General features: G+C 48.4%; 1 protein-coding gene across 2 annotated transcripts in view; it reads right to left on the bottom strand.

The window, feature by feature from the left end:
- Window positions 1-11074: 11074 nt before the first annotated feature.
- The window catches only part of LOC119173602 (uncharacterized), a 412987-nt gene continuing 397542 nt past the window's right edge, over window positions 11075-26519 (bottom strand). For both annotated transcript variants that reach the window (XM_075896291.1, XM_075896292.1), the window contains exon 12: window positions 11075-12020. In XM_075896291.1, the coding sequence (XP_075752406.1) occupies window positions 11990-12020 (31 nt within the window). In that variant the 3' untranslated portion in view covers window positions 11075-11989. The remainder of the gene's footprint in view (window positions 12021-26519) is intronic.

The following is a 26519-nucleotide window of genomic DNA, read 5'->3' as shown; positions in this document are numbered from 1 at the left end:
TCTCCGAAGCCAACGCGAGCGCCTTTGCCCTCACTCGAGCAACCGGGCCTTTGTCCGGTGTCTCCGTGAATCACTTTTACCACGGAGACGTGCTCGCGGCACCCTGTGTCGTGCTTCTCGCTCGTGGCGTGGATAAGCCCATTTGCTTTCCCGCCGCGCGTTTGCAATGAGCTCTGTACTGCGTTTTTTGGTGTTGCCGCAGGCAAGAAAGTGTTGCGACCTTGAGCAGTGCTGTGTTCTTGTCATGGCGATGGTTAACGCATGCCCTGCGGCTCGCTGAGATTGAACCCACGCTAGTGACCGTAATCCTTCGGGATACGAGTACACTACAAGCGTCTGGAGACCATCCACGATGTAGATGCTTCCTTTCGACGATGAGCCGTGGCATGGTATTACTGATGTAATCATGCCGGAGACCGGAAGTTCCCGCTGGTTGGGTCTCCTCTAAACTTTACCTGGTTTCTGAAGGTGCAGATTCCTGAAATTTCCCTCATACATTGAAATCGCGGTTACATCTGCTCGTGTTTCCACTGTTAGGTTGAGAGGCGACTCATTGATGTCCACATTAGCCACCCATGCACTTGTCGTCGCGGCTGAATAACTCTGAGAAATGCGTCGTTGTTACCGATGATCTCGAAGACTGATGCTCCTTGTTTGCAGACATGGCCAAATGTCCTTTTTGATGGCACTTGTTGCATGTCGCTTTCGTGCAGGGCACTTTTTTGTAATGTGATGCCAGTAGTAATACAGTGTACACTGATTTTTCTTCGGCTTCAGGACACTCTTTAGTTTGCATTGCAGGCGTTTTTTTGCTTTTCTAGAGGCACAGTTTCAGTACGAGCCTTGCCGACTCTGTCCACCTTTTCGACATTGTAGCCGTGCAGCGTAGCAGGCTGTTTCCTAATGACGTCAGACTGTCCAGCCATAGTCTCTGATACCCGCCACTATACAATAGGTTCGCCATGCAATTCTCTAAAATTGCACGACCAGTTAGTGTATAGCTGTGTGACAAACCCTTCGGCACCTTTTGTTTCACGCCGTTTCCTTCCGAAGAATGTCGCTCTTTTGTACACGACATTCTGTTGAACTACGAAGTGGTTCTCTAACGCCCGCAGAACATCATTGTAGCATTATTTTCTTTCTCTGTAAGATTCCGTGAGGCAAAGATGTTTTCGGCCTTGTCGCTCATAAATTAAAATAATGCGTGAACTAGTTCCGTGGAACATTTTGAGGCGAGGCCAATCACAATGTGAGAACGTCTGAAAGAGCGCTTCCATTGTAACCATTCGCTTGCATTTGCAACGGTAAAATTATACGCAGGTTTACATTGAAAGCCTCTCAGTGACACTTTCTCTTGCTGACATTTCGACTCCTTCATCGGACAGTTCGTTGCAGGCTAGACTGTTCGCTGCTACCACGTAGTGCTCACTGAAGCCTGGAAACGTACAATCGACACATGCGGCTTTCAGTCTGCGGTCCTTTATTTTTCGTCGAGCGGGCCGGGTGCGCGCGCCACCACCGGCTTTTTGCCATCTCCCCAGGTTTTACGTGTGTCCAGAAATAAACCTACACAGCGCAATCGGTATAATGGCCCCCAGTTCCTTAAAAAATAACAACCAATCTTCTAGATTACGCGAAGAGTTCCACTTTCGAGTCATTTAGTGTAACAGACTTTGTGAGATTGCAAGGCGTAAGTTTGGCTCTAAAAAGAACTAATTTTGTCTTAAAGCAGTTAAGCTGAAATGAGTTTTTAACCGACTAAATATATTCCTACGTAGCTGTCATATCAGTGGTCAAAAGACGATAACGAGGAAGTGGTCTGTCGGTTGTGCTACGTAGAGGAAGAGCGCAGAAGATCGTCGATTACTCGGGACAAAAATGCGCGGCCGCGATCAGAGAGTAATTTGCGAGAAGCGCCATGGTGTAGGATGACATCGTGGAGCAAAAAGTCTGCAACGTCAGTAGCGGTGTTGTTTGGGAGTGCTCGAGTCATGGCATACCTAGTGGCGGGGTCTATAGCAACGGCGACCCACTTGTTGCCCGATTTGGACTTGGGGAAAATGACCGAGAAGATCTATACCAACACAGAAGAAAGTTTTGGTTGGGATGGCGATCGGTTGAAGAGGTCCAGCTGGGGGCGCAGTAAATCACTTCCTACGTTGGCATTTATCACAGGAGGACACGTAACGGCGAACGGACTGGGCGAGACCGCACCAAAAGAAGCGACGACGCACGCGGTCGTACGACCAGACCCGGCGAAAGTACGCGCTGTAACAAACTTCCCAGTCCCGCTCTGTCCATGATGTTCGAAGTTTCGCGGGCCTCTGCTCCTGCTTTCGCCGGTTCTTGAAAAACTTTGCGGCACTCGCACGGCCACTCATTGACCTCAAACAAGACGTCCCATTTTGTTGGGGCCCTCTTCAAGCTGACGCCTGCTTTCAGCAAACCGCCGCTCGAACGACACTTCCTATTCTTGCACATTCCGACCCCGATGCTCCTACAGAAGTGCAAACACACGCGAGTAGTCAGGGAATCGGCGCAAATTCAGCGGGGCAACGACCGTGTAATCACGTATGCAAGCCGTCTGCTTTCTAAGTCTGAACGCAATTGCTCTATAACAGAACGGGAATGTCTCGCCGTTGTCTGGGCGGTTTCGAAATTCCGTCCTTACTTGTATGGCCGCCCTTTCCGTGTCATCACAGATCATCACGCGCTGTGTTGGCTTTCTTCTCTTAAGGACTCATTAGACGACTTGGCCACTGTACATTATGCTTACAGGAGTATTCCTACTTGGTTGCTTTTAAGTATGGACGTCTTCATCTGGACGCCGATTGCTTACCACGCACCTCCACCACAAAGATGTTACGTAAAAATGACACGAGGCGTGTCTATTTGGAATCTATATTAAAAATGATGCGTATAGCATTGACGAAAATGGCGGACAGCACGCACAACTGACAGACCACTTCCTCGTTGTCGTCTCCTGACCACTGATATGTCAGCTACGTAGCATTAATGCTACGTAGCTGATAATATAATTTACGTAACAATACAATTGTCTTAGTAAGTCATTTACCAATGCACCAGTTCATCATCTTTGTTTCCTGAAACGTAGAAATCAGTATCATCTGCTCATCACTTGACTCTTATTGAAAAACAAAGAAGTATGCCACACGTGAGTCACAGCGATGTGCATTGAACCAGGTGTTAAACACGAGACTTGTACATGAATAATTTGGTACTAAATGGAGGAAGTGAACTCGAAAATTGTCAAGCAAGTATTTAGACAACAGAAGAATACCAAGCCAAAAGGAAACATCAAGTAAGAAGAAGATGAAGGAAACAGAGAGGTACATGTGGAACATGGGAATGTTTACGAAATCATAACTGGAGACCTACCGAACTTTTAAGCAGGAAATTGCAAAGGAAAAGATCTACGATAGTTCTCGAGGTAGTTCTCTGCTCTTCGAGGGTAGAACGGGAGTTTTGCTGACGAAGACGTACCGAGCAAAATACGAAGGCACAGACACGGTATGTCGTGCGTGTGGAAAGGAGGAGGAAATGGCTGAACATTTGATGGTGTTCTCTAAAGGGCTCCGCCCTATAGTCGAAGATAATGGCACCGAATTTTTCAAAGCATTGGGGTTTAGGGACAGTGAAGGCAAACCTTAAATGGGTAGAAATAACCAGGAGGAGGCTCGAAGCGCGAGTGAAATTTAATCTGTAAACACACAGTGACAGTACTTGACTTTATGGCTAGGTGGCGTGAACCACCGCCCGATCTAAAGGGCACAGCCAGATACATCCATCCATGCATCCAGCCTAGGGTTTCTCGAAGCGCACGCCCGCGCATCGAGGAACCCTAGCGTCACCAGATGTCCCACGCGTATTTTGCGCAGTGGAGAGGGAAGGGGTGTGCACGCTCACGCGTGCGAACACTTGTCTCGTGGTGGGGAGAATCGCATGCCTTGAGCTTTCAGCGGAACGATTCTGTTGTAGTTACCGGGCGGGCAAAGGTCACTGGACTCGCAGCACAGTCTCAGTTTACGAAAAAGCTGCGCTTTTCAGACACAGCGAAGTAACAACAGAGATACTTATTCGCGTGCGCAACTCGGGACACGTTTTGGTCTGCTTGCCATTCATCGCGTGACATTTAATTTGCGCGAACCGCACTTATTGATTAGCCTTTGCCACATAGCTTTGAATTTTTATAGCAACAATGCAAGTTTCGTATATGCAAAGGGTGTTTGGAAGTCACTGTCTGAGTTTAGTATTTTTTTTTGCCTTCTTCGAAGATTAGTAAAAAGAATGATACCGGTGTATCTTCACTAGGCATTTTGAATGATGCTGTAAGAAGTTTATCTGTCTCGCAAGATGAAAAAAAAAATATATTTCTTAAGACGAGCGGCATGACATGGGAAAACCACGGACGCCGCATTGGCCACAGAATACTTGAAGCTGCGGTGCTGTTCAGCTCGCACAGCTCATAGCATTTAGATTGTCTGTGCGGGCCATGATGATCCATTACTAACATCACAAATAAATCACTTGTCTTGCGGCAGCAGTGGCTCGAGCACAATTCTAATTTATTTATTTATTTTGTAATACTGTAAACCCTCATGAAGAGTCATAAGAGAGGACATACATAAAGAATGTACAATGTTCATAAAGTTCCTCAATATAATGACAACTCACAATTAAAACTTGTATTCTTTTAAGTAACCATTCAGCATACAAAATAACAATTTAAGAACAATTCAGAATCCACTGTCATTTTTCAAAATAATTGCTGTGAACATAAAGTCCCTCAGATCACTTGACACATAAAACGAAATTCAATCCAGCAGTCACGTGAGTGCGCTTGACAGCATTTTTGATGTCAGTAGCATCTTTCAAAACAATATCGTTTGGCAGTTTTTTCCACATTTCTATGGCATCTGGTCAAAAAAAATATCGAAACGTGTCAATATTCGTTCAGTGGGGTTTTATGACGCAATAGTGGTTAGTTCGGTGATTTGTTTTGCCTGGAGTGTGTAAATATTTGAGCTTATCTAAAGTTTAAAGTTTTCTAAAGGGAATTATTTGGAACGATACTTTCAGCCTATAGTTATTTTACGTAGCTCGAGAGGATTTCGGTTGCATCTCCGTAACATCGGTGTGACTGATTCCTTCCTTCGGTACGTTGAACTAATAAAGCGCGCCGTTAGTCTCTGTATTCTTTCCAACTCCTTCTTAGGAGTCACTTGATGGGAGCTCCAAACAACGGATGAATATTCAGTACTGTTCTAATAAAGGTGGTGTATGCAACATGTTTTATGCTGCGCGATGCATCTTTCAATTTCTTCCTGAGTAGCTATAACTTTTGATAGGCCTTTGTGCAAACGTTATCTATATGCTCGTTCCGTGTTATTTTTGCGAAAATGTTAATTGTTCGTAATCTAGACAGGTAGCGCTCAAGATGTCTTGGGTGTGACTAATGCACACGCCTTTGCATTCGCGAGAGGCCAATTAGGCAAAACAATTAGCCTTCACCTGCTTATTTGAGTGAGTGAGTGAGTAAAAACTTTATTGAACATGTCCGGCGTCATTGAGCGGGGTGGGGCTACAAGCACCCCGGCCTAGGTGACGGCCTCGAGTCCTTGGACCCGGGCGGCATCCTGGGCTTGCCGGACGGCCCACAGTTGATCGGCAAGGTCGTGGCTGAGCAGAGCCGCCTCCCATCGCGCCTCGCGGTTCGAGACTGCCATGTCTACCGGGTTCGTAGGGGACTGCTGCGCGTTACCGGTACACTTCCACAGCATGTGCTGCAGCGTCGCTCTGGCTCCGCACGCCTTAGACGCGCCGGACGTATAAATGCCTGGGTAGCAGAGGCGAAGGATCACCGGATTCGGGTACGTGTGTGTCTGTAGTTGTCTCCAGGCAACCTGCTGTTTCTTGTTTAGTTTGGCGTGGGGCGGTGGATATTTGCATCTGTTCAGTCTGTAGTGTTGCGTGATGTCTCTGAAAGTGGTCATGCGATCCCCCCACGTCCATTCCCGCATCGCTGTCGAAGTGTGTGAGACATCGGAACTGTCGGCATGCGTCGCAGCTTGGCGTGTAAGTCCTCGAGCCGCGGCGTGGGCAGTCGCGTTGCCCGCAAGCGGAGGGTCCGTGTGGGCGGGGGTCCATACAAGGAAACTGTCGTTTTTGCGGCAGATGTTGCGTTCGTGAATTTGAAGAATGCGGGCCACTTCGCGGGAGATCCAGCCGCTGGCGTAGTTGCGTATCGCCGCTTGCGAGTCGCCTATTATCCACCTCGGCGTCCGTGGTGGCTATCGCGAGGGCTATGGCAGCTTCTTCGGCCGCCTCCGTCTCTTCCGTGCCTATCGTCGCACTCGTGACGCAAGTTCCTACATGATCCGTGATCGCGACCGCGAAGCCGCGGTGGAGTCGTAACGGGCCGCGTCCACGTAAACTGTGTCTTTGCTATTGCCGAATTTCTTTTCAAGGTCTTGGGCGCGCCTGTTGCGCCGACCGATGTGATGTGTCGGGTGCATTTCTTAGGCAACGGCATAACGACGATGCGCTCGCGAATACGCCTGGGTATCCCGACCTTTTCGCCGCGCTGCGTATGGTAGTTGATACCCAGTGTCTCGAGGATGTGTCGACCAGTTCTGGTCTTCGCCAGACGTTCGTACTAGGCGATGTTGTGTGCTTCGATTATCTCATCTAGAGTATTGTGCAACCCCAGCTCGAGAAATTTTTCCGTGCTGGTATTGGCCGGTAATTCGATTGCGCGTTTGTACGTCTTGCGGATGAGACAATCTAGTTTGGTGCGTTCAGTCGCCTGCCACTTGAGGTAGGAGGCGACGTACGTTATATGGTTCATAGCGAAAGCATGTACCAGGCGAATGGTATTGCTTTCCTTCATTCCGCTATGCCGATTTGTTATTCGTTTCAGCAACCGGATTGTTTCATTGACCGCGCCCTCTAGTCTGCGAACGGTTTCGCCGTTGTGGCCGTTGGCGGACAGGCGCAAGCCCAGTACCCTAATGGTGTTAACTTGTGGGATGACAGCGCCGTCTGATATGCGTACATTAATTTCTCTATATGCACACTCGAATGCGGAATCGGCGTTCTTGGGTTTACGGCCCCTGCGCGATGGTCTATAGAGCAGGAGCTCCGATTTAGCGGCGGAACATTCGAGGCCAGTGTCGCGAAGGTAGTCCTGCACCACGTCGACGGCTTCCTGCAGCGTTTGCTCTACGTGGCCGTCATTTCCCTCGGCAACCCAGAGGGTGATATCATCGGCGTACAAGCTATGGTGGAGGCCTTCTATCTCAGCGAGTTTTCGTGGTAATCCGACAAGCACGAGGTTAAAGAGCATGGGCGAGATTACGGAGCCCTGCGGCGTGCCCGTACAACCCATGTATATGTCCTGCGATTCTAGTCCGCCGATCGCTAATAGGGCCCAGCGGCCCGTAAGAAAATCCCGTACGTAGTGGTACGTTCTCTCGCCCAGTCCCAACGCTCGTATACTTTCAAGTATCGCAGCATGGCTAACGTTGTCGCACGCCTTTTTGAGGTCGAGCCCGAGTATCGCTTTGGTGGATCGTGTGGGAGTGTCTACGATATCGTGCTTGAGTTGAAGCATAAAGTCCTGCGTGGAAAGGTTACGACGGAACCCCAGCATCGTGTGTGGGAGCATGTTTCGGTCCTCGAGATAGTTGGTAAGGCGAGCGAGAACCACATGTTTCATGACCTTACCAACGCAGGACGTCAGGGATATCGGCCGAAGGTTGTCAATCTGTACTCGTTTGCCCGGTTTGGGGATCATAATTATGCGCGCCGTTTTCCACGAGTTCGGTATAGCGCCCGCATTTCAGCACTTGTTCATGTAAGCCGTCAGTTGTTCTATCGACTCATCGTCCAAGTTACGTAGCGCTTTGTTGGTTATCCCGTCCGGGCCTGGCGCCGACTTTGTGTTGAGCCTGTGCAGCACCGCCCTCACCTCTGCAACGCTGAAGTCCTCGTCTAGCACCGCGTTACCCTCACCCTCCCAGGCGTATGCTGAGTGCGCGAGGGGGCTACGTGACTGAAAGTAACGGCTTCGCACGTCATCTAGAAAGTCCGCGTGGGTGCCTTTGTAGTCGTGCAGCAACTTGTTAAGCTTATGTGCGTACGATGTTTTCGTCTCCTCTGGATCCAAGAGGTGCCGGAGGAGATGCCACGTCTTAGCCCGTCCCAGCTGGTTTTCCATCCCATTGCAGATCTCTTCCCATTGCGTTTTGCATACCTGTAACGCGTGCTCTTTTATGTCCCTGCTTAGCCGTGCTATGCGTCTGCGCAGCGTTCGATTGTGGCGTTGACGCTTCCACCTGTCTTGCAGGCTGCGCTTGGCTTCCCACATGTGTAGGAGTTAGCTGTCTACCACTTCGAGCTGTGCTTCTGGCGGAACCTCCCGCGTCGCCGTTTCTAAATCTACCTTGAGCGTCGCAGTCCAGCTATCTATATCCTCAATAGCCGCATTGCCACGATTCTGCTCTTTCCGGACTTTGCGAAACGCGTCCCAATCCACCAGCCGGTGGTTCTTGCCCTTGGTACCTTCCCGATGAACGCGGTGGTGAGGTTCAACGTCGACCTGGATCTCGATCACTGAGTGATCGCTACCCAGGTCCTCCTGTGTAGTGTGCCATCGCGCGCTAGCAACGTTCTTGGTAAATGTGAGGTCGGGTGAGGTGTCTGCACATACGCTGTTGCCCCTGCGCGTAGGCGCGGAAGGGTCTGTGATGAGCTCGAGGCCCTCATTCTGCGCATCGTCCCAAAGGCGCTTACCTTTTGGCGTTTCGTAGACGTACCCCCACGCCGCGTGGGGCGCGTTGAAGTCGCCCGCGATGAGCAAGGGCCCGTCGGCAGCTGCCTCGCGCGCCTCTCGCAGTAACGTGCTAAAGCGGTGTCTGGCTTTGGGTCTGCTATATACGTTCAGCGCAAACAGGCCGGGGCCGCGCCCTTTCGTCGGGATGAGCTCTATGAATACATGCGGTATGCTAACGTTCATAAGTTCGCGTTGCGCCACGGTGAGGTTGCGTCGCACTAGCGTTGCAGCGACCGGTGGGGCTCCCGCGGTCACAGCTTCGTCTATAGATTTGTACCCCGCCAGCTTGACCGGGTCATTGGTTTCCTGCAATAGTATTACGTCCGGTCGTTGCCGGCTACGTAAGAATTGTTGGAGAAGCGCCCGTTTCCTCCTGTACCCCCTGCAGTTCCAGTGCCAGATAGTGAACGTGTTCCGTGTGTTATGCTGTTGTGGGCGTTGTGTTTGTGTGGTTTCGTGTCGAGCCATGGTGACTGTACGTGTTATGGTTTGCCGTCCGGCTGATCCTGCGCCTCTTTGTCGGGTAACGGCCTAAAGTACGGTTTCCCAGTCGTTCGTACTGGGCGACCCACTGTGCCCGGAAGTCGCATTTCGATATTGTCTATGCGCGTTTGCAGCGTCGCGACCATTTTTGTGAGCTGAGATATTGCAATGCTCAACTGTTCGGTTTGTGCGGTTTGCTGAGCGATTGCGTTGTTAAGTTGCGCGGTTTGCTGCGCGTGTTGGGTCATCATCGCGTCTACCTTGTCGTCGAGTCTATCGACTCGTTCGCGGAGTTTCTCCTCAAGTTTCTGCGATTTGACGTCGAATTGTTCCGGGTCAAGTGCCTTACGTTTGGTGGGTGCGGGGTGCGCGTCTTGAGCCTCCATGACTTCCTCCACTCTCTCGGCTGTACTAGCAGCCGCGTCGGCTGCGACGGGTTTAATTGGAGGAGGAGGAGGAAAGGAAACTGTCGGGGCCTCCCCCTTCAACGTGGCAATTTCGTTTCTTAACCTTGCATTTTCCTGCTTTAGTTCTTGGATTATTGATTCGAATAGATCCAATCGTTTCCGCACTAGACTTTCTGGGTCGCTGTTGCGTTTGTAAGCAGAGTTGCCGCGTCTGTCTACATCTGGGTTTCTATCAATGGCAGTCTCGGTTTGCGTTAGCGGTGCGCTGGGCGCGCGTTCGGAGGCGACGTCTACCCACCTCAATTTATGGGGGTCAACCTCTCCTCCGCCTTTGGCTGCAGCTGTGTGGTTGGCTCGGGCCGTCGACGTGCTGCGAGGCTTGGCTGAACGGGGTCGGGAGACGCTGCGAGAGCGGGCTCGAGAACGAGTATGGGAGCGAGTGCGGCTCCGCGCGCGGGTCTCCCTCGAGGCCGATCGACTGTTGCCGCGACGTCGTCTCGGTGCGTGGCGTCGTCCGTAGCCCTCCTCCCCGTCGTTGACGGTGCTGCTACTGCTGTAGGTGGCCTCAGCCTCCTCGCGCATTCTGCGTTCCCACTGTCGGCGCTTGACTAGGTAGGGTGTCTTGTACTTAGCTTTGCACTTGCGGTCTCCGGTGAGGTGACCCTTTCCGCACAGTTGGCACACCGGCTCGCACCGATGATCGTCGGGCGGGTTACCGCATCCGCACCCACGGCACTTCTTGTCGTTCGGGTTAGGGCACACGTCGGCCCTGTGTCCCAGACGACCACACTCGTAGCACATATCAATATGTTTCTTGTAAAGAGTGCACCTTATCACCATCCCGCCGTAGTTCACGTAACGAGGCACGTAGTAGCCGTCGAAAAGGATTATCACGTTGGTCGTGTTTCCCATGCGCTTGGCATGCAGGACGTTCGGGTTGGGGTGGTTAACCAGACTTCTCACGACGTCCGCCGGCTTTTCGTCTAGCGATATGCCCCTGATGAGGCCTTTGGACGTGTTCTCCGGAGCCGCTCTGTAGGCACTCGCTTCGAACTCACGGTCGCCAATTCGCAGCTTGCAAGTGCCTCCATATCGTCTAGCACGATCTTCTGACGGCGTGCTTACCACAATAACGTTTTGTCGCTCATTGAGACAGACGCTGTGCTCCTCGGCTACCTCGCGCCCCACCCCTGCAGCGTTGCGTATGCAGCAGTGGACGCGGTCCTTCTGGTAGTGGGATACGTTGAAGCCATCCCGGCGTCGCACGATGATCTTGTAGTCATCCGTTGGCAGGTTGGGCATTCGGCTCGTCATGGTGATCTTCCGCACGTACTGCGTCGCATTCTGTATAAACGCCGCCTTCTCGGTAGACGCTGGCGTTGCTTGCTGGTTCTTCGCCGGGTCGGCGTCTCCACCCGCCTTCTTGGTGTTTCGTTTGATCTCGCACCATCCCTGCTCTTTTCCGAACTCTGTCGGCGATATCTCCTCCCCTTCGACTTGCACGAATTCCATTTCGGGCGCCGGTGCAGCGGATGGGGCACCCGCTTGCTCCGACGACTTGTCAGGCCTGCCGTGCCTTGTATACTGGCTTGATTGTCGTGCCAGCGTGGCGGTACGGGCAATCTTCGAAAAGTGACCGAAACACGGGCTCACCTGCACAAATGGTATCGGGAGAGACCGCAGGACTTTCGCAGTCACTTGGGAATACTCTGAACTGAATGGCTGGAAAGAAATCGCCGAAAACCATAGAAAATCTGCGGAGCCGATGCGACGCGCGTCCGCACACCGTGGCCCCCTAGCGGCCAATCTCTGCATATTTGAAGCGAGAAGAATTTTGAAGTGACCAACGTGGAACATTTATGCAGGGTAATTGTCGTTTTTTCGTCAGGTTATACACAATAAAGAGAAACAATCCACGCTGACAAAAATATTTCGCATTTTGCTATAGGCTGAGGCTAAACAATTTTATTATGAAATTCCGAACAGGCACAATTCCCGGAAACGCTAATGGTTGGTAATTTGATATCACGTATTTACAGACGCTCAATTTAAAAATTGTGTAACAAAGAATCTGCTACGTGGCCAGGTGTCTCAGCAATGTGGTTGGTCTGGCGCGCTCCTCGATGACGCACCAACTTTCAACCACTCGAAGAGGACTGCATCCGCCAACGGGCTTGAAATAATTTATCCGCTCTTCAATTAGGTCCGCATAGGCTGCGCCGGGGAGGTCGCCGGCTCGTGCAGGTCAGAAGGCAGCCGCATGCCCACAGGGCAACCTGTCAGCACCGGCAAAAACCATTCGTTTAGCACAGACAAACAAGGATTTATTTGTTTACTTACAGGATGCATGCGTTGCCTCGAAGGCATTATCACAGGCGCGACAACTTTATTATGCTTGCACTACATAGCTCATTGCGGTACAAGCCACAAAAATACATAACATAAGGTCAACATCAAACTAAACAAGAAGAAAAAGACAATAGGTTAACATTTTGAAAGGTAGCGGAAAGCTCGAACAAAACTATGGGGCGATTACACATTGTTGTAAACAATCGCGAATAAAAATCTTCATCATCAGATACAGAAATGTAGTCTTCCGAACGAGATCCAGTCGCACACAGTTTGTGGGAAAAAAGACTTAAAAAAAATAGTTTGTATTACAACTGCTTGTGCGCCCTTTCTTGGAGTGTCAATTGCTGAGTCCAAACATAGGATGGTGCTTACGAGCAGGTATGGCTGTTAAGGCCTGTAACTGTGGTTGCGTCACTGTTGCCGCAGTGTCCATTGTCAGGTTCAAATGTAGAGTCGACAGCGAACTTGGCACGAACACTCTGCAGCGTGTTCTTAAACAGTTTGATTTATGTTGGCGTGGCGTAGCTTTGGCTTCTGTAGCCGAGATGTTACCTATGCCGGCCGACATTCTTGCTCGTGCCACTGGCATATCAACTGCCGTGGCTCCTGCCTCAATTTCGTCTACGTAAAACTACTGGAGTGGCACGATGTGACCATGGCAGAAAAGTGTCAAGTCATCCTTATTGACTAACGTGTGCGACAATTATTCTGATGATGCATGGACTGTCCTTATGCAGGACGCCACTATAAGGTCGATCTTCAAAGCAGTCTTAAACATTGGCGTGGCTCTATGTTGAGTACTGGTTTACCACGCATATTGTTTCAAAAGTGTCGGGTGGCGCGAAGTGGCTAGCGCGAGAACGGTGCTGTAAACACGTTGTACTTCAGGTGTTCAGATCCATTCTTTGGCCACTATGACAGACAGCTGTGTGCTACTGTGTACTAGTTCACACGCGAAAGGCGAGCGGATGTTTCACTTCCCTCTTAACAGCGAGTAAAGAAAAAAATAGGAAGCACAACGGAAACATGACCGCTGACATCCGACCGACAGCACCAAGATATGCGAGGTTTGTTGTTGCGTTGTCCCACAAGTTACCGTGCATTTTTTAACCATTGGCAGTAAGCATGCTGTCAAAAAAGTCGTTGCTTTCCTCGCTATAGCTACATCGCGTAATCACCGTGTGAAGCTGCTTTTACAAAGAGGATGTTAAGCTTTATGTTCAGCCATGTGGATCGAATTGCTTGGGCTGTCTTGGCAATAAGTTTAGATAAGCTGGTCAAGACAAGTTAACCATAGCTCATGCTCAATAATCACAGTAAGAAAAATTCTTAATATAGACACAAATCAATACTGATTGATGCTCATTAATACCAATTAAACCAATAGAATAAACCAGGGTATGCATATAAAAAGGCTAGTTAAGCCACACCTTTAGCCGCGAAGGAGCAAAATGGGAGCGAAATGAGCGTAAGTGCTGCATTACGTCCCCGCAACCAACATATAGTCTGTGGAAGGATTAACTGCAAGATGAGGATGCCGTGTGCAAATTTAAGGAGGAACTGTTAGACCACACGGAGCAATGTGTACTCCCATGACACTTTCCGGCGCAGTGGGAGCCTCGAAGGGCGAATCAGCATGCGCGTACACAAATAGTGTCCTAAATAAATAAGCTGTTAGCAGTTTATTTAGTGTAAATGGTTTTGACAAATACGGCACTATGCCAGGAGAATACTATTGTTTATATAGCATAAATACAAGCAAATGTGTAAGCCGCCTCACCTCAAAAAAAAAAAAAAATGCTCGCGCTCTATTTGTATCAATGCGCGGCATGGTGTTCTCGGCAAGCTAAGCCTCATCGGCGTAGCAGTGTGTTGTGGATGTGTTATCGTTGTATGGTTGTGATTGCTGTTTCTTGTAATGAACTGAATGCTTGATTTTTGGGTTGTGGTAAAGGTGAACCGCTACTGGAATGAAGTGCTGCGCTATCGAAATGCTACGTGCCGACTGGGATATTGCCTGAGAGGTTAGTGTAAAGAAGGCTGTCATCTCTCTGCGAGATTTCACCTGTGTGCTGTTGATATGTAACAATCACCGCTTGTTTAACCCTCACGTTCTTCGTGAACCAGACCCGCATAGATGATGAGCTCGCGTGACACGGCGTTGCGAGAGCTACCCCGTCTACTCTAGAAATAGAGGCGTGAGGGCTGTACCATCGAAACACGGCAGCCTCAATGAGGGCTCAACATTAATTGTAGCAAAAACAGTTGTTCAAAGATTGTTTTGCTTTCAGTGCAGCACAAATAAGCATTATTCAGCAGAGAGTACCGTGGCTTTTAAAAAGAAAATTCACTTTAACTCTGCAAAATGCAAGGCAAACAACAAATTTAGGAAGGTCAGCTGCTAACATTGCATGTCTAGATTGGCTTGTCGCCACGAACACAGGCAGTCGAGAACCGCGTCGGTGATTTTGTTCGTTTGTAGCGATGCTAGTTATGTTTATTCTTATGGATCTAATATGAAGCGCAAGCTTCATTGATAAATAAGTGGGCCCACAAGCGTGCCTCAGTGAAAGCTTGAAGCGTTAAACTCGAGAACGAGCTTCTGGAACTTCATAACACGTTTTGAACTGTTCGATTGCATTTTGACAGGTTCTGTGAAAAAAAAAGTTTGCATCTAGTTTTTACGCGATAGGACGCTGTGATGATTATGACGAGCGCGCCATAGAGGCAAAATCGGAGCGGGAAATTCACTGGAAAAGGAGAGGAACGTAGACTGGTGCAGCGGGCGTGCACAGCCGGCTTCGATGGTTGTTGGGGCTTTCGACCCCGTGTCCTGGACGCTCGCTTCGGTCGAGCGTAACCTGTACGCCAGCAAGATGCCAGGGTGCGGGACATCGACGTAATCTCGAGCCAGCGAGCTACACGAGAAGGCGTGTTTCCACCGTGGACGCTACTGCGACGGGCTCAACGCCACGTCGCCCGGTGCTATACGGTCACTGCAACGACGGGGCGCGTGAGTGTCGTCTTGAAGACTTGTGGCCCGGGAGTGAAGTGTGTTGAGATGTAGACTTACGTCTCGCGTGGACTTCCCAGTAGACCCTCTTTAACATGGTATCATCCTGATTTCTTTGTGAGATTTCGTCGCATGTGTTCTTGTCCTCGTCCGATATAAACAACGTCTTCGTGTTATCAGGTTGTCTTAAGTGCGTCCGATGACCTGGGCCCATTGAGTAAACCCCTTACTCACCGCAGACGTGCATGGACTACAAGCATAACTACAAGTGCATGAACAGTTCTGGCGGAAATAGTGAATGCTTTTGCAATCGATGTGCAAACACTATTCTTGTAGAATAGTGTTTGCACTATTGTACAAGAATAGCGCAAATAGGTCACTCTGTGTTGCTTTGCATCATTTTTTGTGATTGGTCATTTTTATTCATTTATTTTGTGTAACCTCATTGCGTACCTTTCTTATGTACAAAAGCGATACACACTCTGCGAATTATTGAGCTCCTGTGTTTATGAAATATTCCTTTTTGTTTGTATACCTTGGCCTGTCATTCACTTTGCCTTTTGCTCGTATTATTACTTGCTTTATTTTATTAGTTTTTTCTTTTTATTCTTGTATTTTCTTTTTGCCCTGTCATTGCTGACGTAGGGTGGACGGTGCTTAGTCAAGCTGCAATAACTGCAGCTTTTTTGCCGTCTCCCCATTTTTCGCCATTGTATCTGTTTTGGTGAAAATGGAATAAAAGAAAAAAAAGAAAAAAAAGAATTACATAATCAGGAAATCGATGACTGAAAGCATTTGACCATCTGAGGAAAGTCAACATCTTGCAGCTGTTGATGGTGCGAGTGCACTTCCCGAAGTCGGCTGGACAGCATCCAGTTGAATAAAACATTGCATCTTTTATGGTCTCTCTTGAAGTGCCGCGAAGCTATCATTTCTTTTTTACTCATAAAAGTTGCTGAATTGATGCGTGCTCACGATAGCGCAGAATTCACATGAGTCGCCGAATAAACTTGGCTGTTTCATTAAACGTGTTTGTTTCTTCTTTGTTGTTGAACAGACATTATCGATGAACGACATTACCAACGGCGCTCTGTATTCTAAGAAGCGAGCAAGCTTGACACAGCGATGGCAACATGCATTCGAACATTTATATATACATACACTCACAAAGCACACAAATGCACTCCAACCACGCGCGCAGGAATATCTATTCAAAGCATTTTACATCTTCACAAACGTCATCACCGAATGGTTGCTTGCCAAACACTGAAAGATTAAGTCCAATATAAGGAATATTCTTAGGTTGAACAAGAACGTAGAACGCGCGGAGTCCGAATGGTGCCTACATATGCCCCGGAAATTTCCACTCTGCCACGAACTGGGGTGTGGTATAATGGTTAGCGTACGCGACTGCTGATTCAGTGGTGACTAGTTCAAATGCGTATTTTTCGTGCATTTTTCTGTAGTTCATTTCTGAATTTACTTCTTGCGTATTGATTGCATATGTCGTCAAATGTCTTCGTCAACCTCCAAGTTCTTGCTAATTCAACCTCAAATTGTAATAAATTAATTTCTTTTTTTCAAGAAGGATGAACTAATGGGACTAACTTTTCGTCCCTACGCATTCACTTCCTCCCATAAAGGGGTAACTTTTACTTCTTGACATTTCGTCGCTCAAAACTACTGAGGACTAAACAGTTCGTGCCCTGACAGTTACTACCGAAAGGACGAATCGTTTGTAATTTGGGGTGTAATGGTTGTGGCAATGCAGTCACCCCCCAAAAGGACGAACCACAGACCCATTTTCATCCTTTTCGGCTTAGAGTGCAGTATATCGCAGCCTAATTGAGTTTGGACAAGCCAATTTAACGCTAGTCGATGTGATACTCGACAGCAATCTATACTGACAGATACCAATCAAGTGGCACTAGCTAAGAAAACTGAAAATTATGTCAGATCACACTAATTGGGTCAAAGATGAGATGGCATATCCAAGCAGTTAATTAGACCCGACTAAGCTATGTTTTCTTTGAATTAACCATGACAAACACATCTGGGTTACGCTAATCTTGAAAAAACCATTGTTAAGTGAATTGAGAATGACCAGGGGTATGAGTGACTGCATATGGCCATATTAAGCCGATCTGATTGAATCCGAATAAACTAAATTAAGGAAATATGAATCTTGAACCATAAGATTCTGAGTAACTTGAGATTGCCTAGCCAGTTGGATGACAGATTATGGCTACAAAAAGACAACGTGCATTAGGCTGGATTAAGCTAATCTACAATAAACTAATCACGAACAAGTGAATTTGGAGTGACTTGAGATTGTCTAGCCTCTCGGATGCCAGAGCATGGTCACGTTAGGCCCATGGCATTTGGTCAGATTAAGCTAATCCGAAGTAAGGTCATCTTGGGCAAGTTTCGAAGTGCCTAGCCAATATAGCTTCGAAGTGCCTAGCCATTTGGATGATCAAGTATGACCACAGTAAGACAATATAGATGAAACCGGAATAGTCTATCCTGAATTAAGCTAATCTCGACTAATAAAACCCTGAACCAGGCACTTTGAGTAAATACAGTTTGTCTAGTCAGTTGTATGAAAGAACATGGCCATAAAACAGTTTGTAGTAAGGCGAATAAGGCTAATCACAAGCAAGTGAATTTGGAGTGAGAATGTCTTGCCTGTTGGATACCTGAACATCGCCACGTTAAACCAGCCCGGATTAACAGAGATTAAGCCAGCTCGAGTCGATCTAATCTTGAAGAAATCTGTTTTCAGAAAGTCGAGATTGCCTTTAACCAGTTCGATGACTCAGTATGACAACAATGGGATTAAGCCGGGTCAGGGTAATCCACACGAGCTAATCATGAGCAAGTGTATTCGAAGTGAGGAGATTGTCTAGCCTGTTGGATGCCGGAGCATGGTCAAGTTAAGCTCATGCGAATCGAACAAGTATAGGCTAATCCGAATTCATTTAAGGTAATCCAACTTATTTGTTTGTACTGGTCATTGATGTTATTCATACTTTCTTACCGTGGCATGTCTATGTCGGGGCTCCACACGGTAAAATACGCCTTTGAAGCTCCGTGTCATAGTCATGTAAGTCAAATGCAAGACGTGAATTTCATGTTAGGACTAGTCAGTTACGGTAGTTATGCCTTCTTATGATGTCGTGTCAATTTTGGTATACACCAAATGAATAAAGTGGCTGTTAGAGCCCCATGACCGGGCGATGTATTTCATGACCTACATAACATGCATACGGAGGTTTTGGCAGTATGATTAGCTAGTCATGTTATTCATCACATCTCATACTGTGTAAATTTTTATACTCAACAAAATCTCATTAGAACTCCCTTACCACGTCACTGATGTCATAGCGTATACAACATGCATGGCACTTTTTGATGTTATGACTAGCCATATTATTATCTTACGCTGTTATCATGCGTTGTCATGTCAATTTTCGGGCACAGAATGTTAATAAAACGGCCTTAAAACCTTATGACTGTGTCATGTGTGTCATAGCGCACATGACATGAATGACATGATTTTATTGTTAGGACCAGTTATTCATGTTAGCCTTATGCTCAAATTACGCCGTGTCAGTTTTGGTACACACCATGTTAACAAAGTGACCGTAAGAGCTCTATGATCAGTTCATCTATGCCATGGCCTATACAACATGCATGACAAGATAATGTGGAAATATATGAGCGCACAAGGTAGAAGGAAGGAAGCACTTGACCGGAAATACGCTCAACTTACAACTGCAGTTTCATTAATGAAAAATTCATTGCACGAGAACACCGAAATGCGCAGGCGCAACCAACTACTTAAAGGCGTAACCCACCAAAAAAGTGATGTTTACCTCCTTCAACTACTCAAAACACACACCTCTGTTTTCCTTAGCGCCACCGGATGAACACTGATACACGTGCTCGCGTTCGCCTTAATATGCTCTGCTTCAATGATTTCTTTGGTCAATCTGAGTTTGATTTGCCCAGAATCCTCGAGCTGCGAAACTGCGGATCACCCCCACAATCCCTGCAGTGCATTGACAAGTGCGTGCCACGTGCGAGAATTTTCAAGGCCGTCACATGTTCTCTGAGTCTATCATTTCAACATCGGCCCGTCTGGCCAATGTACACTTTTCTGCAGCTCAAGGGTATTACATACACAACCCTCGAAGTACACAGTACAAACAGCGTGGGTTGTTTTTTAGTGCAACCACTGTTGTTCAACCTTTGCCTTCCACGATTTCCTATCATGGGACATGGTTTTTCCAGTTTGCAGGGAGCCGCGAGAACAACGTGTACTCCGTGCTTGCGCCCAATCTTCATCAAACTGTGCGACATCTTGTGCACATAGAGCATGACTACAACCAATTTTATTGGCTCTTTTTTTGAAATGTTGGTGGCACTTAACCCCTTCAACTTTTTTAACATGGTGCTGCTTACTGCCACAAGCACGCTGTCCGGGTAACCCGAACTGAGTAGGGGTCTTAATTAATTTTGGAAACTGTGTTTCATTTTATGAGAACATGATTTGCTAAGTGAGAAAATAAGGCAGGAATTGACGTTTTGCATGTCTGTGTTGCGCCCTCTCACGGACACTTCCAGAAGCAAATCGTGGGGCATCGCGGTGAGCGAGCTTCTGCCACTGTCCCCGCTCGCTTTGATCCGGACTAGCTCTTGCTACACACCCACAGCACTGAAAGCAGTAAGCAGAGAATTTTATTATGCTTTAAACAACGCATAAAGGGTCTGGACACTGCCTGTTGACGTGGTTGAAGGCCTGGACAAATCACCGAAATGGCCAGGATGCCGGACACAGGTGGTAACACCAAGAACACCGGAACGTCAAACTAGTCGAACACACAGGACGCCTTGGACAGCGGCAGGCGAACTCGGGCACCTGGTAGGCGCCAGGTGACGAGGCGATGAAGAAGACCAGGTAATTTCTGGCACAGGGGTCATCTAATGGTGTACGCAGCCTACATGCGCATGGTAGATGGCGAGGGACGCCGCCACTACCTCGCTTTTTTTTTTCATGAAGCGCTGGTAGAATCGGAAGCACAGGCACAGGAGGACGCGGTCATTGGCCGGGTCCCATGCGCCGAGAACGCCGACGATGACGGCGGCCACCGTGACCCTTTGGTAACGGCGACGCAGGTAGTCGGCGACGGGCTCATACAATCAGTCATCGATTTGCTTCATCTCACTCTGAGACTGAATCAGCAGCTATGTTGTGTCGATATTAGTGAGATATGCTGATTGTTTAGCCTCACGTGCTAAGCTTAACGCGCCAAGGCAGTGTTCGGAGTGTGTCGTCAAACCAATAACACAGCATCTCCAAATATCGGACGCACAACCTCGCACAACATTCCGTGCGCGTTGGATCCTCCTTCGGTGGAAAAAAGAAAAGAGAGACAAGGAGCGTTGCAGTGAGAGACGCGAGAGAACGCGTTCACAGAGAAACAGACATACGAGAGCCACGAACAACGTCGAAGAGAAACAGCCACAAAGTGAAATTATCCGCCGGCATGAGACTCTACCGAGCTTCGCCAGAGCGACAAATTCAAGCCTCTTAGTTCCTGCTGTAGTTGCTTGCTTAGTAGCTTTACAGCATTTTTTTTTCAGTTAATAACCTGGTCCCAAGAACTACATTCGTTGAGAAGACGCCGTGAATAGGGTGGGAATGAATACACGTAGAGGGGTGGAGCATCCTTCTTGTTGGCTGTGGGGCCTGTAGCTTCCACAGTGCTGAAGGGAACTTCTGAAGCAGAGTATAGTTGCTGGCATCGCACTAACATAACCAGATTTATAGACAAACTCATTGGATGTGCCGCCCGCACCACTCACAACACTGATGCCACCGGAAAATTACAGGCGGCGTCTGTAATTGCGCCTCACAGATCGTTTCCCCAAGCCACCGCCAGGGGGCTGCGCAATTGCTGTTGAGGCATGCATAAGGCAGATTGGGTATCGCTCTTTTACTAGCTTGCTGTGAGAAGAGTCAAAGGCTAACAGGCCCTTCTTTCACCACGGGGAAAACTCCCAGCCAACGCGGCCAACTTGCCCCGCCGCGGTGGTCTAGTGGCTAAGGTACTCGGCTACTGACCCGCAGGTCGCGGCTTGAAATCCCGGCGGCGGCGGCTGCATTTCCGATGGAGGCGGAAATGTTGTAGGCCCGTGTGCTCAGATTTGGGTGCACGTTAAAGAACCCCAGGTGGTCGAAATTTCCGGAGCCCTCCACTACGGCGTCTCTCATAATCATATGGTGGTTTTGGGACGTTAAACCCCACATATCAATCAACGCGGCCAACTTGATTAAAATCAATGTTACCGGTCACGTTTTGCTAAGACTATTTCATAAAGCAAAAGGGCCACGCAGGACCCTGTGCAGTTTGTCGTGGAAGAACCTGTAGTTGATGTCTACAGATATGTAGACAATTTCCCAGTGATGGTAACGATATAACGTACGACGAGGCTGCTTGCAGGCTTGGGAACAATATGACTGTAATGGAAGATGAAACACGCACACTAACACACAGACAAAACAACGAAAACTCAAAGCGGAAAAAAAATTGCCCGCAGCTTCCCTCGGGGGAACACTGAGGAGGATGCGGAGCATATAATTGGTTAACGGGGTGTTAAAGTGCGACTTACTTGGGTCGATGGCTTAATTGGTTAACGTGGTTGTGAAATGGGGTGTTAAATTGCGACTTACTTGGGTTGATGGCTAAATTGGTTAACGCGGTTGTAGGAGGGGGTGTTAAATGAGTGAACACGTACACACGTATGCGAAAGGGCGGCGCTGGTCGAAGGGACGTCGATCATTGTGTTTGTGGATTCGTTGGAATTCATTTCACCGCGACCTTGGACGTCGACGCGCCGTACAAACCAACCGACGAGCGGCAACTGAGCGAGCGAGCGCCGACCTTGAGTATATATACAGCGCGACGGCTCATGCACTGTCAGCTGTCGAATGTTCGAGAAGGGGGAGAAGCGTAACGGCGCATGCGCGCACGTCAGCTGCCGATGTTCTCGAAGCGCGACGGCGCATGCGCGTGCGTCAGCTGCCGATGTTCTCGAAGCGTGACGGCGCATGCGCGCTACATTATACAGCTAGCGAATGTTCGTGAAGAGGAGAAGCGCACGCGGTGTGTAGAGGAGGAAGGGTGCACAGATGGTGGAGGAGTGAAGCGCGCGCGGTGTGTAGAAAAGGAAGGGATGAACAGATGGTGGAAGAAGGAGGAGGAAGCTTGCGGACGGCGCCGCACTACAAGCCTCGAGTATTAGATGCTCCGCATCTAAAAGTGAACTGATAGCAGTCTCTAATGAGTTTCAGTAAAACGTCAGTCCTAGTCAACACAGACTCACCCGTCGTAAAGTCGAACGCGCTTGGCGATGCGAGGAGACGTGCGACGCTGGGGGCTTTGAAGAGGCCAGCGGCGCCTTTTGAAAGCTGTAGAGGAACTGGCGTCTTGCCGAGCGAAGCGTTGGAGGCGGAGAACGTCGGCGGCCTTGTGAAGTCTGCAACTTGAGCTCCTGAATTCTGTCCTAGAGCCTTGACACTCGGGACCGGTCACCCGGCTGCGTCCAACACTCGGTACCTTCTCCTCTTCTTTTTTCTCTTTCCCCACAAAACTCCGAAACTCGGCACGCGCACACATCTCCGCACGCGCAACAGCGTCTTTGTCGTCTTTTTCTAGCACCCATATCACATCAGGACACTACATCTCTTTCAGGCGTGCATAACCCAGGCTCCCACTCCAGTCTTCCGTTCCTTCAGTCAAATGAACAAAAGCCGTAACAAGTGCGCGTCACATATGGGCACAATGCATTCCACACCAAAATACTCTGAACGCTTGTAACACCCCTAAACAGTCACGTTCTTACTGCACTGAAAATATATGCTGTACGGTGAAGAGGAATGCCCACTACTGCAGCGACATCGACACGTACGCGCGGGGCGCGAGCTAAGGCTGCCTGGTTGCTGCTGCGACGCTGCCCGTAAACCCAGCCAGCTCTTGCTGCTTCTGTACCGACGCTGCTACCGCTTTAAACCTTGCATTTACATTATATTTTGGTGGAGAGTGCTGCGGTTTTCCCCGACCTTGGAGCTGCGTAGGCGAAAGCTGCCGTACGTCATGCCTGACGACCCTGTCTTCACACCCCCACCGGCTTCGCCATGCAGGGGCTGTCCCGGTGCCAAGCTCTTGCGATAACCCGACATCTTCAGCGGCACCGACGAGAAGGACGTTGAGAGTGGCTGGAATCTTATGAACGAGCCAGCGCTACTATCAAAGGGGGCGATCCCACGAAGCTTGGTACCGTGATGTTTTATCTAACGGATGTTGCCAAGCTGTGGTACAGAAACCATGCGGCGGATATCCCCACTCTGACGACCAGTGATGTTAAACAAAGAGGGTAACTGTCCACCCACTTCAGTTTTAAACAACATTTTGGACTGCTTTAAAGAATGCACAAGTTCATTGTCATTCACCCATGAACAACCAGCCAGAGAGGCTTTGCAGTTTTTGGATCTTAACTTTGATTTTATTCAAGTTGGCCACGTTTGCTGGGAGTTTTCCCCGCGGTCAAAGAGGAACCTGTTACCCTGTGACGCTTCTCACAGCAAGCTAGTAAAAGGGGCGATAGATAATTTTTGCCTTAGTTCCTCACTCAGGGAATCATGTCCGCACAAAATGAAACGCAGTTTCTGTGATCAAGTGAGACGCCTACTCAGTTCAGGTTACCCGGATAGCTTGCTTGTGGCAGAAGGCAGTAACATGCTAAACAAGTTGAATAGGTTAAGTTCTACCAGCACGTCGGAAAAAAAAAGGCCAACAAATGGTTTTAGCCATGCTTTATGTCCGCAAGATGTCGTACAGTTTGACGAAGATCGGCCGCAAGCACAGAGTACACGTTGTTCTCACAGCTCTATACCAATTAGGAAAGCTGTGCGCCTTGATAGGAAATCGTGGAAAGGAAAAGGTGAACAAGAGCGGTGGCACTAAAAAACATGGCATGCTGTTTGTGCTGTGTACTTTGGGGGCTCTGTACGTAATACCCTTAAGATCCGAAAAAGTGTACATCGGCCAGGCGGGCCGATGTTTAAATGATGGACTCATAGAATATGCGACGTCCTTGAAGGTTCTCGCAGGTAGCACGCACTTTTCAATGCACTGCAGGGATTGTGAATGCAATCCACAGTTTGGCAGCACGAGAATTCTGGGCAAATCAAAACAAACTGACCAGATAAATCATGGAAGCAGAACAGATTAGGAACAGGAACAGAACATTCATACCAACGTAAGCACTGGTATGAATGTTCCTTCGATAGCAATAAGTGTAAAAGAGGCGCGTTTTTTGAGCTGTGGAAGTATATAAACATGTATACTTTTTGTGGGGAGTGATGACTTTTAGTGATAGTTGGTTGCACCTGCGCGTTTCGGCGTTCTCATGCAATGAAGTTTTTCTAATAAAACTGCAGCAGTAATTTGAGCGTCTTACGTGTCAAATGAGTCCTTCCTTCTACCTTGTGCGCTAATATATTTCCACAATATGTTGTACCAACTGGCCCAGTGTTTCACTTTATTGAACTTCATTCCTACTACAATAGGCTTCTTCCTGTCCAAGTTACCTGTACAAAAGAGGATCTCAACGTGCGGCCACCTGATCGCTTCATTTACTTGTCAAGCACACCACCTCACCTGTCACTTTCGGAAACGCTTGACTCCCCCTGCCATGTCAGTGTTGTTGGGCGGCATCTGCCCGTCAGAGGGCTATTGGAAAAAGGTTTTTCAAAGTACTGTGAGTGGAATCTTGGAAACAGGTACATATCCTCAAAAACTGGCAGAAGGTAAGCTGTTTCGAATAGCAAGGTCAAGGCCGCCATGGTCATGCGCTACTGATGGAACAGCGGAGCTCAGTCAAAGCGGCCACTGAGTTCATTTGGGCTAGTTGTCTCGCCTACTTATCAAGAAGTGGTGGTGAACGGTCAGGACAGGTAGAAACAGTGGACGTAGGGGGTGCCAAAGTGCCTCCGTTCAGGGAAAGATTAATGATGAATGGTCCCAAGTATAGTTTACGAGCCTCTGTACCTAAGCAGGAGCTCCTGGCCATAGCTCACAAGTTGGCTGACTTTGCACCCGGTGGAGTCAGAGACAGTTGCCTCTCAGCAGCAGTCGAGCCATTAGGTCGTGCGCGAAGTAGCGAGGTTAGCAGCCGATTTGTTCTACGCAAGACAGCGGAGTGCGTCAATGATTTGGGTTTGGTTCTTTTACAGTGTGGTGAGCATGGTGGGTTTGCGGTGCTACCCAAATCCCTGTCAAAAAAGCAAAAAAAAAACAGCTATAGAAATGAACTTCAAACGGTTCAGCAAGGCACCTTCAAACGTCAAATCAAAAGTGGTGGTTCTATCGGAAGGGAACTGGAAAGTCTTTCGGAAACTGTGAAGGCTTGCAAGGATGACGTTCTAGGAGTATTCTTTTCAGCCACGACCCATGAAGTCATCGTCTCCTACGAGCCATTGTCACGGAAAATGGATTTCGGCAGCGTCTCGTCAGCTCGTACCTGCAACGACACCTGAATCAATAAGCTCCTGATGACTCCTTCAAGCTGAAGTTTTCGGACGTACTGGTAAAAGAACTGTTTTCAGGCATGTGCCGTGCTAGTTGCGGATTTTCAGTTGATGTCGAAGAATTGTTTTGTTATGTCCCGTACCATGAACTGTTTCTAGCTATACGGGAGGCCATTGATCCTTTCGCGGTTGTGAAGTTTCAAAACAATGCTTTAATTAATGCAGAAAATTTCATGGCGCTACTTGAGTGCTGTGTGTGACCTTGCTTAAATTTGATGATTTGACAGTTGTCCAGAGAAAGGACACATGCATTGGTTCCTGTGTGGTCTGTGTGCTTTGTGAAATATTCTTAGCGAAACTTGACCGGAAGCTACAACATAAGCTAGTGGGACAACCTGCATTGAGTGTCTACAGATATGTTGACGACTTACTAGTGATGTTAAACTTAGAGGATAACTGTTCACCCACTTCAGTAGTAAACGGCATTTATGATTGTCTTAAACAATGCACAACGGCATTGTCATTCACCCATGAACAACCAGCCAGAGAGGCTTCGCAGTTTTTATCCTAACAACGATTTTAATCAAGTTGGCCACGTTTGCTGGGAGTTTTCTCCATGGTGAAAGAAGGGCCCGTTACCTTTTGACTCTCCTGACAGCAAGCTAGTAAAAAAGGGCGATAGCAAATTCCTGCCTTAGCTCCTCACGCAGCAAATTACGTCCGCATAAAATAAAACGCAATTTCCGGAATCAAGTAAGAGCTCTACTCAGTTCAGGTTACCCGGACAGCGTGCTTGTGGCAGTAGGCAGTGAT

This window comes from Rhipicephalus microplus, chromosome 5, assembly GCF_043290135.1.
Source record: "Rhipicephalus microplus isolate Deutch F79 chromosome 5, USDA_Rmic, whole genome shotgun sequence".
Lineage (NCBI taxonomy): Eukaryota > Metazoa > Arthropoda > Arachnida > Ixodida > Ixodidae > Rhipicephalus > Rhipicephalus microplus.
This window is presented reverse-complemented; position numbering and strand designations above follow the sequence as displayed.